Source organism: Emydura macquarii, unplaced genomic scaffold (genome assembly GCF_026122565.2).
Source record: "Emydura macquarii macquarii isolate MOO-44397 ecotype Brisbane River unplaced genomic scaffold, CSIRO-AGI_Emac_v2 contig_499, whole genome shotgun sequence".
Lineage (NCBI taxonomy): Eukaryota > Metazoa > Chordata > Testudines > Chelidae > Emydura > Emydura macquarii.
The window spans coordinates 16,217,191-16,231,501 of NW_027130636.1; the positions used below are offsets into that span (position 1 = coordinate 16,217,191).

The window sequence follows — 14,311 nt, forward strand, 5'->3', positions numbered from 1 at the left end:
GCCCCAGCGGCCATGGTGGCACTCCTGGGGCATCTCTACTCTGCTGCTTGATTGCCAGGTGGGTGCGGCAAGGGGAAGGGGTCACTTTAGGCTGGGGACCTCATCCCAAAGCTTGCTCAGCTGGAAGAATAGCCCCCAGAGCGGGCCTCGCTTGCCACCTACCAGAGGGCAGTTCTGGGCATTGGCAGCTGTAGCTTCGCTGTGCTCGCACAGGTCTGTGCAGCCCAACCTCCTTCCCCGCAAAGACAGCTGTCTGGGGAGGAAGGGACGTCTGCCCCTTTAAGGGCATAGCTGGGAGCCAGGAATGGGGAGTAAAAATGTTTAGCATGGGCCCTGAGTCGAGGCGGTGGATGGCATACGGTCCTGGCGAGAAGATGGATTGTGTGATTGGAGACTGGAGGAAGTGGGGTGGAGCTTGTGAGCAGAGTCTAGGGCAGAGGTGAGCAAACTATGGCCTGCAAGCCACATACGGCCCATCTGAGCTTTTCATCAGGCCCTCCAGCTCAACAAGTGGTCCGCGAGCTTCATTGAGGTGGTCTACGGAAAGGTTGCGGAACAAGCAGTGCAGCATGACAGTGGCCCTCTCCCTCCCAGCCCTGCCCATTTCCCCCACCCCTCTCCCACCACGTGGGCCCAGCAGCACCCTAACCGGGGGGTGGCACCTGCTCCCCCGTCCTGGCCTCGCCCCTTCCGCCCACCCTTCTCCCACCACGTGGGCCCAGTGGCGCTCTCACTGGAGCTGCTCCCAGAGCATTAATGCCCCACCATACAATTTCTATACCCAGATGTCCTTGGGCCAAGAAGTTTGCCCACCCCTGGTTTAGTGGGGCAAGATGGAGTTTTTGGTGCTGGAAGGAAATTGCTCGTGGAGCTTTTGTGAAGAGGCAAGAAAGGAGACGGGTGTGGGGCGAATGGTCAAGGTTTTGGGGTTAGGCCCAGGAAAGGAGACCAACTGGGTGAGCAGGTGACTGCTGGGGAAAGGTAAGTGGCTTGGCTGTGGGCCAAGAGGCCCAGTGAATAGGTTGGCAGGAGGCTGGTTTGAGGTGAGGGGGGTGTGCGGCTGGTGTTGAGGAGATGACTCCGGCGTGTGTGGGCAGCGTGTGCTGAGGGAAAGGTGTTGTGCAGCCTAGACTCTCCCCTGCCCTCTGCCTCTGTCCACCTCCCACTGAAAGCAGGACCCAGGAGCTAGCCATTGTATCTTTTATTTAAAAAACAAACCGAAATAACTAACTTTTAAAAACAAGATAAAATCTTTCTCTGCTGCATGACATACTGTGCTTAGTCTGTGTGTGTGGACTCTGCCGCTAGCTCTTCGGCCGCTGGGTTACAACATGGCCCAAGAGTGGAGACTCCTTTGGTTGTGGAAGGGGAGCAAACTGCAGCAACGCACTTGCTGCTGCCAGGCTGTCTGTTCTGCACAGCAGCTCTCAGACTGATGGCATGTGTGAATGTGCTGGTCTTGCTGGGGGTGAGGGGGCACCAATTCCTGGTATTGCAGCCAGAGGTCTACTCCCCTGTCCTTAGTTCAGAGGGTGGGAACGTGCACTGTCTGCTTCAAGTTAAAGGGATAGGATTGCATGAAAACACAAGACTTTTACTAAGCAGCAGGTTTCTTTTTAACCACCCCGTCTGCCAGTGCATTCATCACCCTGTTTTCAGGCAACATGGCAGAACAGCTGCACGTCCTTCTCATCCGCTGCCAGTTTGGACTCAGGTGACTGAATACCTTGGATAAGGCGCCTGTAATCCTAACTTTAAACGCAGGATGTGGTGTTCTGGTCCCAACTCTTTTCCCTTCCCAAGTAATGAAATGGGTATTCCAAATCTCCAGCTCTCTGACAACCACTTCCCACACCCCTCACATTGTGGCCATGTGAAGGATGTTTAAGGGATTGTGATTCTAAGCCTTCCCATGTGAAATGAGTACAGGATAACTGGGAATCTAGAGTTGTGGGGTGCACTCTCAGGAGACTTATTGCCTGTCAACCCCTCTACCTCCCAGCTTGGATTCTGGCAATATCTCTCAAAGGGGTCATTCTTGTGACTGATTTCAGCATCAGTGGCCTGCTGAAGTGGGGAGGCAGAGGGTATTTTCCACTGCAGCGGAGATACGTGATCTGGTTTTTCCTCATCCCTTGTGGGTAACATCATTACGACCACTGTGTGGAAAGGGGCCTGATTTTCCAGATGGCAGTTAGTATAACATCGCTTCCTCCGCAGCAGCTAGTCGCTGTCAGGATATCTCAGCACCCGGAGAGGCTCTCTCAGTCTGAGGAGGTCTTGGCGTGTCTCTCCGTACAGGGAGCTGCTTAACGCCTGGGCCGTGTTCTGCTCAGAACTGTTCTTTCCTTTGCTAAAGAAACTATATTTGCATTTGAGCACCCCCTTGAATATTGGGGGGGGGGGGGGGAGGAGGGTAGACTGCCGTATCAAATTAATACATCTGGTGCCATGAGTCACAGCCTCCTAGAGGTGCACCCCATAGAACACTTTAGTGCATGACTAAGCTATAGTTCTGGTATGTATTAATTTATAAGATACACTGTGTATAGTAATACACACAAATCTATGTTTAACTAGTGTCATACAAACTCTCAAAAGCTAGGAAATCTTAAACGCTAAACAGGCTTTTCTTGAGCCTTCCGGCTTGCCTGTCGCCGGTACCTAAGCACCAGTGCAGTCAGCTCTGCTGTAATATGGTGAATTGGTGCTTGGATGTCCGTTGGTATCACAGCTGTTCCTTGCACTGCCTGGTTTGACTATAAAGGCTGTAGAGCTGTGGATTATAGCTGACATGATAAATGATTCATAGTGCTTTTGAAATGTACTAAATCTGCTTATGCTGGAGATTACAACTTTTTAACTACATCAGCTTTGAAGGCCTTTAAACATTTTCTTTGCTGAGCAGAGCGACAGTGCTCTGGAATGATTTCATAGACTATTGTGTTAATGTTCTATAAAAATGAGCATTGGAGCAAACAAATTTCTAAGCCTTAACCTTTTTTTGAGGAAAAACGTTCACTGTTTTTAGGTGCTGTAGACATTTTTCTGAATGTCTACACACTGAAACTCAGTTAAAACATTAATAACTTGGGGGAAATAGACAATATTGGCTGCTAGTCAGCACAACGGTCTTAAAAAACCAAACATTTAAGGTACAAGAGAAGGGAAACATGTCTACTACTTTCTTTATTTTGCACCCTCATCAGTTCAAATCGTTATTGAGGATATTTTTTAATTTGGCTGTGTAGGGGAATACTTTGCTTCTCTGATGGGGCTTTGTAGGCCAGGTTTGAGCTCATACCTAAGGATTGTAGGGTGGCATTAAACTTTATTTTTGGCTGATTTGTAATTGAATGGGTTGGTGTGTGTCCTGGTAATAGGGTGCTGGTTCCAACCCTGGAAATGCGCGGGCAGGTGAGGGATTGAAGCTCCTGTGAACAGGTTTGGGTTACAAAGATTGGCTAACCAGCGTAGTGGACAGTCAGCCATTCTAATGTGATTTTGGTGATGGGAAGCAGAGGTGTCCACAATAAGGAAAGCCAGCGTGTGGGCTCTGGTGTGCCTGCTCATGGGTGGGGAAATGGCTGTGTGGTGTGCCAGTCTGTGTGTGTCTCTAACAGGCTGGAGGAGAGGGAAGGGCAGTGACTCCGTGTAGAAAGGTCTCTTCCCCACCCATTTAGGACCCAGTTTGTAGATCTGCTCTTCTTGGTGTTTGAAAGCACTTAGAATTGGTAAGGTGAAGCTCTTAATGCTTTGAACCCTATGAAAGAAAGAGTGAGAACGTTAGAATCAGCTGGAGGCACTCCAACTTCAGTTTCCTTTTGGCTGAGGGAGTGGCCCACTCTTGCTCCCTCACAGTTTGTCTGATGGAGAGTAAGAGCTTGGAATCTGTATTTAATGCTTTGGGTGTCCCCTCTTTCCCACTGAAGTCAGTGGGGGTTTTGTCCCTTTGGTTCTTAAAGAGCGGCAGCCCATAGAACTTGATAGCTCTCTGTTTGCAAGGGCCAAGTGTGTAAGTCTGGCCATGGCATGTGTTAGTGAACACATCCTTGCTCTAGCAGAGGAAGGTAAAGCTTATGGGATGCCAGGTCTCATGCATAAACAAGGGGAACTGGAGCATTGTATTTTGTGCTTGCCTGTTTACTAATATTTAAAACAAAGATAACCGGGCACATTCACCCCTGTGAGGCTAAGGGGTGGAGCCTGCAACGTCTTTGGCAACTCTGCCACAAAGAGGAAGCAGTAGGGAGTGGAAAGGCCTTGGGGACAGATTCAATTCCCAGCTCTGCCATTGAACTGAGGAAGGCCTGGAATTTTAGAATGTGCTGCCCTCCTCCCCCCAAAAAAAGCCCTGGCATGGGAAACATTGGGAAAAATTGAGTAGAAACTTCTCTGAAATATTTTCTCTTAGAATTAGCAGAGAAAGAGGAAGGGAAATGAGAGCTATGCTAGCATGTCCAAGGCCACGTTAGTAACTGTTAAGTGATATTACAGAGGTTCAGAGGAGGGCTGGTTTTGTCTGTTTATGACATTTACTGTCTATATACAATGATACTCCACTACTAAAGAGTCTGGTGGTGGGGTTACCAGAAAGATTGGTACATATCTGAATTTACTGGTGATCCTTAATCTTGTGCTTTGTTAACTACATTTTAGGGACATTCATATCCTGAGCTTTTTCTCTAGAAACATGAGTTTCTTTTGTATCTCTGTGAGCGTGGTAGGTTAGGTCTATTTTACACAACCTTCCCTTTTGTTGACAACCATCTTGGTGCTTTCTGTTTCCCACATTTTACATTTTTTCCCTCTATGCCACCCACTAGAGGAAAAACACATAACTGAGTACTTCCATGTGCAGTTGCAGCTCAATCCTTCATCCTAGGTATATTTGTCATTATTAGTCAGATAAAAAAAAAAAAAGTAACTGTTCTTACTTACCAGTAACTGTTCTTCGAGATGTGTTGCTCATATCCATTCCAATATAGGTGAGTGTGCACCCCATGCACTGGTTTCCGGAACTTTTTTCCCCTTAGTGAGCCCCATAGGGTCAGCTTAGGCGCCCCCTGGAGTACCGCGCTCATGCCGCAGTACATAGGGTGCCGCCGACCCTGTGGGCCCTCAGTCCCTTCTTTCTGCCAACTCCGACAGCGGGGACAGAGGGTGGGTGTGGAATGGATATGAGCAACACATCTCGAAGAACAACAGTTACTGATAAGTAACCCTGTTCTCTGTCTTTGAGTGATTGCTCATATCCATTCCAACATAAGTGATTAAATAGCCATACCTTGGAGGTGGGTAGGAGTCAGCATCGAGCTGCTCTCATGAGCATGGCCCTGCCGAAGCCCGCGTCCTCTCTCGCCTGCTGCACGATGGCGTAGTGGGACGTGAAGGTGTGGACCGAGGACCAGGTTGCTGCTCTGCAGATGTCCTGTAGTGGCACTCTCCCCAGGAAGGCTGCCGACGAGGCCTGGGCCCTGGTTGAGTGCGCTGTCACAGCTCCTGACAGCGGCACCTTCCGCTCATAGCAGGTTTTGATCCAGGAGGAGATGCACTGGGTGGAGACAGGTGAGCCTTTCATCCGGTCCGCCACCGCCACGAACAGCTTTGTCGACTTCTAGAATGGCCTGGTCTGCTCGATGTAGTAGGCCAGGGCTTGTCTGACATCCAGCGAGTGCCATCTCCGCTCCTCCTCTGAACCGTGCGGTTTAGGAAAGAACACGGGGAGGAAGATATCCTGGTTATAATGGAACTGGAACACCACCTTGGGCAGGAAGGCTGGGTGGGGGTCTCGGTCGCACCTTGTCTCTATAAAAGACAGTATATGGGGGCTCCGAGGTCAAGGCCCTTATCTCGGAGACTCTTCTAGCTGATGTAATGGCCACCAGGAAGGATACCGTCCACGAGAGGACGAGCAGCGGGCGTGTAGCCATGGGCTCGAAGGGGGGTCCTGTCAGCATGGCGAGGACGAGGTTCAGGTCCCAGGGAGGCACCAGGTCACGGACCTGTGGGTACAGCCTCTCCACCCCTTTAAGGAACCTAACGGACATGGGGTGTGAGAATAATGACTAATGACCTCCCTTCCATCGGTTGGTGGAAGGCGGAGATGGCCGCCAGGTGTACCCTTAGGGAGGCCAGTGCTAGATCCTGGAGCTTTAAATGGAGTAGGTACTCCAAGATTGCCTGTATGGGCGAGCAGTTTGGTGGGATTCCCCGGGACGCCGCCCAACAGGTAAACCGTTTCCACTTGGCTCGGTACACCACCTGAGTGGAAGGTTTCCTGCTGCCCAGCAGAACCTGTTGGACCTGTGCCGAGCAGGCTCTCTCTCCCTCCGTCAGCCAGAGAGTCTCCATGACGTCAGGTGGAGGAAGTCCAGGTCTGGGTGCAGCAGGCGCCCCTGGTCCTGGGAGAGCAGGTCGTGATGCCTTGGGAGCAGCAGCGGCGGGGCGATGGACAGGTCCAGCAGTATGCTGAACCAGTGCTGTCTCGGCCAAGCTGGGGCACTCAATGTGATGTTCACTTGTCTCTCTTGATTTTCAAGAGGACCTTGGGCAGTAGCGGAATGGGGGAAACGCATACATGAGGGTCCCCGTCCATTCTATAAGGAATGCGTTGGAAATGGAGCCCGGCTTGCAACCCCGGAGCGAGCAGAACCTCGGACACTTCCTGTTCCAGGGCGACGCAAACAGGTCCAGTTGGGGAACACCCCACTTGCGGAATATGAAAGCTATCACCGCTGGGTGTAGTGACCAGTCGTGCTGGGGTAGAAACGACCTGCTGAGGCGGTCCGCCTCGTCGTACCTGACGCCCAAGAGGTGAGAGACAGATATGTGGAAGTCGTGCCTCACTGCAAAGTCCCAAAGCTGAATAACCTCCTGGCAAAGAGCCGAGGAGCGCGCTCCCCCCTGCCTGTTCATACAGAACATGGCTGCCGGGTTGTCCGTGAGGACCTGCACCATTCTGCCCTTCAGGAACCTGAGGAAGACCTTGCAGGCCAAGCGGACTGCTCTGAGCTCCCGGACGTTGATGTGCAGGCACCTCTCGTCTGATGACCAGAGCACCTGGATGCTCAGGTCGTTGCTGATGTGGGCCCCACATCCCACGTCTGAGGCGTCCATAATCAAAGTTATGGAGGGTGTCAAGTCTCTGTAGGGAACACCCCTCAGTACCTCCCCCGGGTCCTGCACCAATCCAGAGAAGTCAGTACCTGCATGGGGACCGTGACTACTCTGTTCAGCGAGTGCCTGGCTGGTGCATATACGGAGGCCAACCACGCCTGGAGAGGCCTGAGTTTGAGGTGAGCCAGCCTCACCACATATGTACAGGCTGCCATGTGTCCCAACAGCTGAAGGCAATGCCTGGCTGTCATCGTGGGTACCTGTGGAGGTTGTTGATTATGGCAGCCATCGCCTCGAAGCGAGGCTGTGGGAGGAAGGCTCTGGCCTGGGTGGCATCCAGGGTGGCTCCGATGAATTGTATGCGCTGCACCAGGGTGAGAGTGGACTTCTGCTCGTTGATGAGCAGCCCCAGTCTGGTACATCTTGCGCAAGTGAGTTCCAGGCTGTTCCTCACATGGGCCCTGGACTTGCCCCGGATCAGCCAATCGTCCAGATAGGGGAAGATCTGTACCCCTCTGCAACGTAGGTGGGCCGCCACCACTGCCATACACTTTGCGACTCCTGCTCAGAGGGAGGGCCCTTATCCGGCTGTCTCAGAGGGAGGGGGGTGGTGGTTGGGCCACAGACGAGTGCACAGAGACTGTGCTTGTGGCCACACCGGTGCCAGTGCCGGTGTCGACTGGGATGCCTCTTGAGGGCAGGCCCGGGACCCAGAGCTGCTGGATCTCTGCTTACTGACTGATGAGCGGCTCCGAGCCGATGACGACGAGGACCGACAGTGCCAACGTCTACGGTGCCGGCGGGGGGGACGAACTGCTGGAGGAGCTGGGTGACCGCCTCCTTCGCCTTGACCTTTTGCAGCGACGCTTCCCACCTCGGGACTGGGAGTGGTGCTGCCTCGGTGCCAACTCTGCAGAGTGTGATCGGCTGCGTGGTGCCATGTCCGCCAGCGGTGCTGAGGACTGCGGTACCAAACACTGCGGTGCCGAGGCAGTCGGTGCCAGAATCTGTGCTGGGCTGCGTGCCGGGGATCTAGACTGGTGCCGCATGCGGTGGGCGTCCTCGGGTGCCAAGATCCCCGCCGGGGATCTGGACCGGTGCCAAGCTGGACTCGGTGCTTGAACTGGAACTGCGACCCCCATGCGAGGCAGAACTGTATTGTTGTCGCCTCTTGCATGAACCTCTCGACCGCCCTCGGTGCCACGGTGTCGAGGAGCTCGACAACTTGGTGTCGGAGCTGGGAGGAGAGCCCACTCTCTCTACCCTCCGCAACCGTCTGGGGGGAGACTTCGATTCCTGTCTCTGCCACCCACCGGAGCCACCCAGCGCAGGTTTACCCCGAGACGCCGGTCCCTGTGCCCTCGGCCAAGGGGGGGGACAGAGGCGTGGGCATGCCCATAAGGGCGCGTGCTGCAGCGAATGCCTCTGGTGTCGACAGCCACTGCAGGGGCACTCCCCCACCCCCAGGATTCAGGGGAGGCTCCCTCCGAGGAGATGCCGGTGCCGGAATAATCTCCACGGCACGTGGCTGGGGCATCTCCAGACTCTCCCCAGGCCGGACGGGAGGCGTGGGGGAGTCTTGGTGCGCGACATCCGTCCCCTTCTTGCGCTCCGGTACCGTCAAAGTCGGTGCCGGTGGGGCGCTCCGCACCGAGGAGACGCTCGGTGCCGCGGGGAAACGCGCCGATTCAGAGTCTGGCCAAAGTGCAGACTCCATAAAAATGGCCTTCAAGCGCACGTCTTTCTTTTTGCGTGCAGGGCTTGAAGGCCTTGCAAATTTTACATTTATCTTTTCTGTGCTGCTCTCCGAGGCAGCGGAGGCAGTGGTCGTGAGAGTCACTCACGGGGAAAATCTTCCTGCACGTGGTGCAGGCTTTGAAGCTGGTTGAGCCAGGCATGGCCCAACCTAAAGCCCCTGAGGGCTATTATCTAACTACTCTAACTATTTAACACTACTTAATGCTATACTTAACAGAACAGTCTCTAAACGACAACAGTCTATGCAAACAAAGGGGATGCTACTTGCAGAAGCAAGAGGCAGACGTTCCAGTAACCATCACAGATGGAAAGAAGAAACTGGGGGCCCGCAGGTTCGGCAGCGCCCTATGTACCGCGGCATGAGCGTGGTACTCCAGGAGGCACCGAAGCCGACCCTTCGGGGCTCACTAAGGGGAAAAAAGTTCCAGAAACCAGTGCACGGGGCGCGCACTCACCTATATTGGAATGGATATGAGCAATCACTCGAAGATAGAACTAAAGAATTTATACTTATTTATCCCACCAGTGCTTGTTTATGTGCTAAGTGAAGTATTACTAATACGTTTCCCATTCTGAATGAAGTAAATGAAGTTTAGTTTTGAGATGCACGTAACAACTGCCGATATTTCGGTTTCCCCCTGCCTTCCAAAATTCTGGAAATTTGACATCTCTCCCTGGGGCAAGTCACCTCCTCTCCCCCCTTGTCTGTCTTGGTCATTTCAATAATGTGCGGCTCTTCAGGGCAGGGACTCTCTCTATCTGGGTAATTCTAACATCACACAATGGGCCATTTGGGGCCCTCTGTTACCATAATGCAAATACACCAGTAACTAAGAGACCAGGGCCTTGTGCTGGGCATTCCCCTAAGGGAGGGTAGACAAACGGGAACGGGCTCTGCTGGCAGAAGCTAGATCTCTGCAGCTCCTGGCTGCGCCTTCCCATCTCCCAGGCTGCACAAGTCAATGGCAAGGCTGGAGTTGTGGATAGCGGGGCTGTTGACAAACTCTGCCACGCCATGGGTGCAGATGCCCGGGCGTGTGAATGGGGCCTATTAGAGGAGAGACCCCAACAACTGATGGCAGATTTGAAATAGGTGTTAGATTGACTTTCAACAGCACAGCAAGCATGATCTTAAAGGGAGAGGTGGCTGGTGCGCACAGTCTGTGGACAAAAGCACCAGGATAATAGGAAGCAAGGAAGCACAGACTATGCAGCGGTAGACTAAGTAAATAAAACAAAGGGCAACTGAGGGGGTCAAACTTTGCATCTACACAAATGAAAGTAAATAGCACTCTCTCCCTTGCAGTGCTTTCATCACGGGTGTGAAATGACTGCTCCTTCCTTACTGGTATCTGTGGCAGTATTTAACCAGTCTGAGCAAATGGTCAGCTTTCCCCTTCCCAGAGCTCTCCAGCTCATTCGTCTAGTCTAGGATGGTTTGTGTGACACACAGCTACGCTGTCACATTAGCTGTGTACAGACACATACAAGTGAAATTGGGAGGCTTTTTGTTAAGATCTTGAAATCAAGAGAGGCTGGGCCTGGCACGGTGGTGAGGGGAGGAAAGCAACGCAGAAGATCAGTGGGGCCAGAACCCATAGCAAATACTAGCTTGCTGGTAACTCAAGGGACCCCTCACTACCAGGGAGACAGGACACTGTTCAATCCTGGGCTCGCTAGCAATGCCTTTCAGCCTTCTGCCCCCTTTGGCTGAGGTGGTCTTGCCAACAAGCAGCACATTGTGTGTTTTTAGACACGTGTGCTGTGCTAAGACTGAGGCAAGGTCCTAACAGCCATGCTTCTTACAGCTCCCCAGGTGAGCATCTGCCAGGGTCTCCCCTTTTAACCCTGGAGAATTATCACCTAAGGCATCACCACCTTGTGAACCCATCTGTCCTTGTCAGGTGCGATACATGATGGCAGACTCCTGACTGCAACCCCCTTCTAAAAACCCCTCCGAGAGAAAGATCACTTACTCTATGGCTTCTTCACTGTGTGACTGTTACTTTGTTTTCTGTAAGAAAGAAGAGCAAGGACTCAGCACACAAGACACCTGAGTGTTTTCTTTTTTGCTCACACCCCGAGGTGTCGCGATTCAGCAGTTCAGTGCCTATATTAATGGGACTCCCAGCGTACCTGACTCTGGAAAGTTATCGCAGGAACCCAACTCAGCATTTCTAAAGGTCTAATATTGATCACAGCGGCAGCTGCCCGCCAACCTGGTTTCAGAGGTTGCTAACGCCTGGTCAGCGTAATGCTTCGCTCTGTATTTTCCTGCTGCTAGGAAATTATGTGATAGCGTTCACATAATGGCCCCAAACAGCCCCTTGTGCAGACAATTTCAGTTTGCCATCGCTTGCTCCAGCTTCAGGCGCCTAACCTAGCTTTTCAGCAGTGCCTGACTTGGTGCCCAGCCCCAGCTCTCTGAAATGCGCTGGGCTGTAAAAACTGGACACTCGGCATTTTCTGAAAATCAGTTCCTCTGACAGTCTCGGGTTGGGCTGAACGTGCAAGCCGGGGGTCCCCATGTGGCTGTATGCTGCAGTGTGGCAGAGCCATGATGGCGCGCGCGCGCACACACACACACCCCTGCATCCCTACCTGCTGCCTGTCTTCTTGGAGGCAGTGCTCTCGCAGCTCTCCTTGTAGCAGATGTCCTGGTGGACTTTGTAGACTCTCTTGTATCTGTTAGCACAAGGGGGACGTGTCAGAACAATGTGCTGTAGACAGACAGCAAAAGGCTTGAGGCCTGCCTGGCCTGAGTCCGCTTGTGCAATTGGGTTTGATCAAAAGACTAGTGGCACATCCAGTGCTGATCGAGCTCACCACCAGTGAGGGGGGAGCAGTGGCATGACCACCAGATGCAGGGTTCACACTGGTCTAAACTTAGTGGGATCCCAAGCACTCTGCAAGGAGGGGAGAAGGCCAGCACAGTTTGGGGAGTTGGCTGAGACCCTTCCAGAAACGGGGCCTGGGGCTGGCGCCTGGCTAAGAGGGAGCTGGTTAGGGTGATGACCACACTAAAACATAACCTTGTCTCCAGAGTCTGGTGGGTAAGAGCCTAGGAATTATGTGCTTTGACTGACTGCCTTTAAAGACAATCCAGATATATTTTAAAGCAGAGGGTGACTCTGCTATCAGCTGCTTTATTACTCTGCTATGCTGGGTGGAGGATATGGGTTAAAATGATTTCAGGAGATGGAAATACTTAAAGAAATTGAGCACCACAGCTCCTTTCACCGAAGCACATCTCTGCCCCTGTGTGCTTAATGGCCAGCCTCTCCCCTAACCCTTGAGAGAGAGGGGAGCAGAACAAACAATGGGCCCAGGGAGCCCAGAAACCATCTGAGTAACTGACCCAGTGATACCACCTAGAACATTGGCGCAGCCCCTACTGAAACAGTGCAGGAAGTGCCAGCTGCTTTCCGGAGGGGGCCGAGAAAGATTCAGCAGACAGGAAATATTAACGGGCAGCCAGTCTGTGGCCAAAAGCAAGGGTGAGAGAGACAAATCTCTGCTTGTAAGAGAGAGAGGGGAATTGGAGAAGATGACACACACAGTCCCCCTTCCCACCCCAACTGGCTCATTCCCCCTCCTCCCCATCCAACTGTGTGGAAAAGGCACTTGTTAACTTTGCATTAGCACAACACATGCACCGCTCCCCAGCCCCCAGTAGCAAGGTGAGGGGTGGATCCAGTGTCACGTTTTCCAGAAGCACCATCATAGTATCCCACACTAGCTTACCCTGTGACTCACCACATGCTGCAGCTCAGCCAGGGAGCTGCCCCTCATGTGCAGAAGGACCTATTCCAAGCATCAGTGGAGGCGCCAGAACAGCATGGGGAATGGTTTTCGGCTGCCCCAGACTGCAGCTCACCCCTCCAGCCCTCATAAGATGTGGCCAGACAAGATAACAGTTATGAGCCAGGGGACAAATCCAGCCTGACACAGCTGAGCCTCATTCATTCTCTTCCTGGTTCCAATCCCAGCGGGTCGCAGGCACTGTCAGCCACTGCTCGCGACCGCCTCAGTGCCACAGGAAGGGTGAAGGGCACGAGGTGAGCTGTACTCACAGGTAATGGCAGACGCCGCCTTCCCAGACAGGAAAGGACTTGGTTTCCGAGTAGAGCCGTGTGCACGAGTGGGGCACCTTCTTGCAGGCTAAGCAGAGAGATGGGGAGAGAGGGTTAATTTGATGCCCTGTTAGCAAAGGGGACACCCCAGTTATGGAGAAAAATCTCTCATTAAACGACTGCCGAGTGCTCAAACCCACTTCTCTAACAACGTGCATTTACTCTGGGTGAGGCACGTTCCCTGCCACTGACCTGACCAGCCAGCCAAGCCCCAGCTGGGTGCTGGCAGTAGGAGATCGGTTTTAAAGGAGGGATATAAAGGGGGAGCAGAGAAGAAGCACTTAGCAGATGAGGGGAGAAAGTCTGTGCCTGATTTCTGGTTGACACCAAGCAGAGGGTGCTAGCCCAGGAGGCAGTACTGCATGAGGACTCCAGAAATCAGGCAGGCGAGTTTATTTCCAACCCCCAAATTTCCTTCTTGCAGCTGTGAAATAGTTGCCCTCATGGGGTGCATGGAGCTGCATGGCCGTAGTACGTAGGGGACAGGCCTGGAGGGAAGGCGCATGCTCTGACGTGTTTTAGGGCCTATAAACCGTGTCACGCATTGCCCAGAAGGGTTTGTGGTGTCAGGCTGGCTGAGTTTTCTTTAAGCAGGGCTGCATGATGTGCATGCTAACAGCATGGTGACGGCTGAAGACACACACACAACTAACCTTAACAAGGAGCCATGCTAACACGTCACTAAAGCACAAGCTCCACGTTGCTGAGGTCTGTGGTACCTGAGGGAGGATGGGGGGGAATGACACGGCAGAACTAGACCTGAAGACAGAGGGCTGGCCCCAGGGCAGGGAAGATGAACTAGTGGCTAGAGCATGGGATTGAACTGCCCATCCGAGTTCAATTCCCAGCTCAGCCACGGATGCTGTGTGTGATTTTGGGCAAGTCAGCACGCCTCAGTTTCCCATCTGTGCAATGGGAATAACAGCACTGCCCTGTTGTGCTGAGGTGGCGTGAGGTAACTATATTAGTGAGTGGGAGGCGTCCGGCCACTGCCACACAAGATTTCCAAAGCCAAGTCATGATTTGGGGGGTCATTCATGCCCTGAAAATCAACCGCTTCGCAGGTGCCCCCAGCTGTGTCCCCGAAGTCTCTGGTCACACTTGGAAATCTTAACCCAAGCTCTTCTGGGCAGTCTCTCCAGAAGCTGTAGCTCCCGGGCATCTGAACTAAGCCCGCCTGCAGCACATGTGGCTACAGCTGGGACCAAAAGCCCCCCCCAACAGTCCCTGCCTTTAGTTTTGGCGCCAGCTTCCGCCCCCTCGACTGCCGTACAGCTCGCACCTCGCTTGCCGATTTTACA

General features: G+C 53.0%; 1 protein-coding gene across 3 annotated transcripts in view; it reads right to left on the reverse strand.

Annotated features, from left to right (window-relative positions):
• Positions 1–2,969: 2,969 nt before the first annotated feature.
• The window catches only part of SNED1 (sushi, nidogen and EGF like domains 1), a 97,326-nt gene continuing 85,984 nt past the window's right edge, over positions 2,970–14,311 (reverse strand). The window contains exons 30-33 of one of the 3 annotated variants that reach the window (XM_067539017.1): positions 12,951–13,038; positions 11,479–11,562; positions 10,854–10,891; positions 2,970–3,763 (exon numbers count right to left, since the gene is read on the reverse strand). In XM_067539017.1, coding sequence (XP_067395118.1) covers positions 10,855–10,891; positions 11,479–11,562; positions 12,951–13,038 — 209 coding nt within the window. In that variant the 3' untranslated portion in view covers positions 2,970–3,763; position 10,854. Of the gene's footprint in view, positions 3,764–10,853; positions 10,892–11,478; positions 11,563–12,621; positions 13,039–13,663; positions 13,730–14,311 lie in introns of those variants that run through there. The other 2 variants (XM_067539018.1, XR_010918159.1) reach the window with 2 other exon arrangements.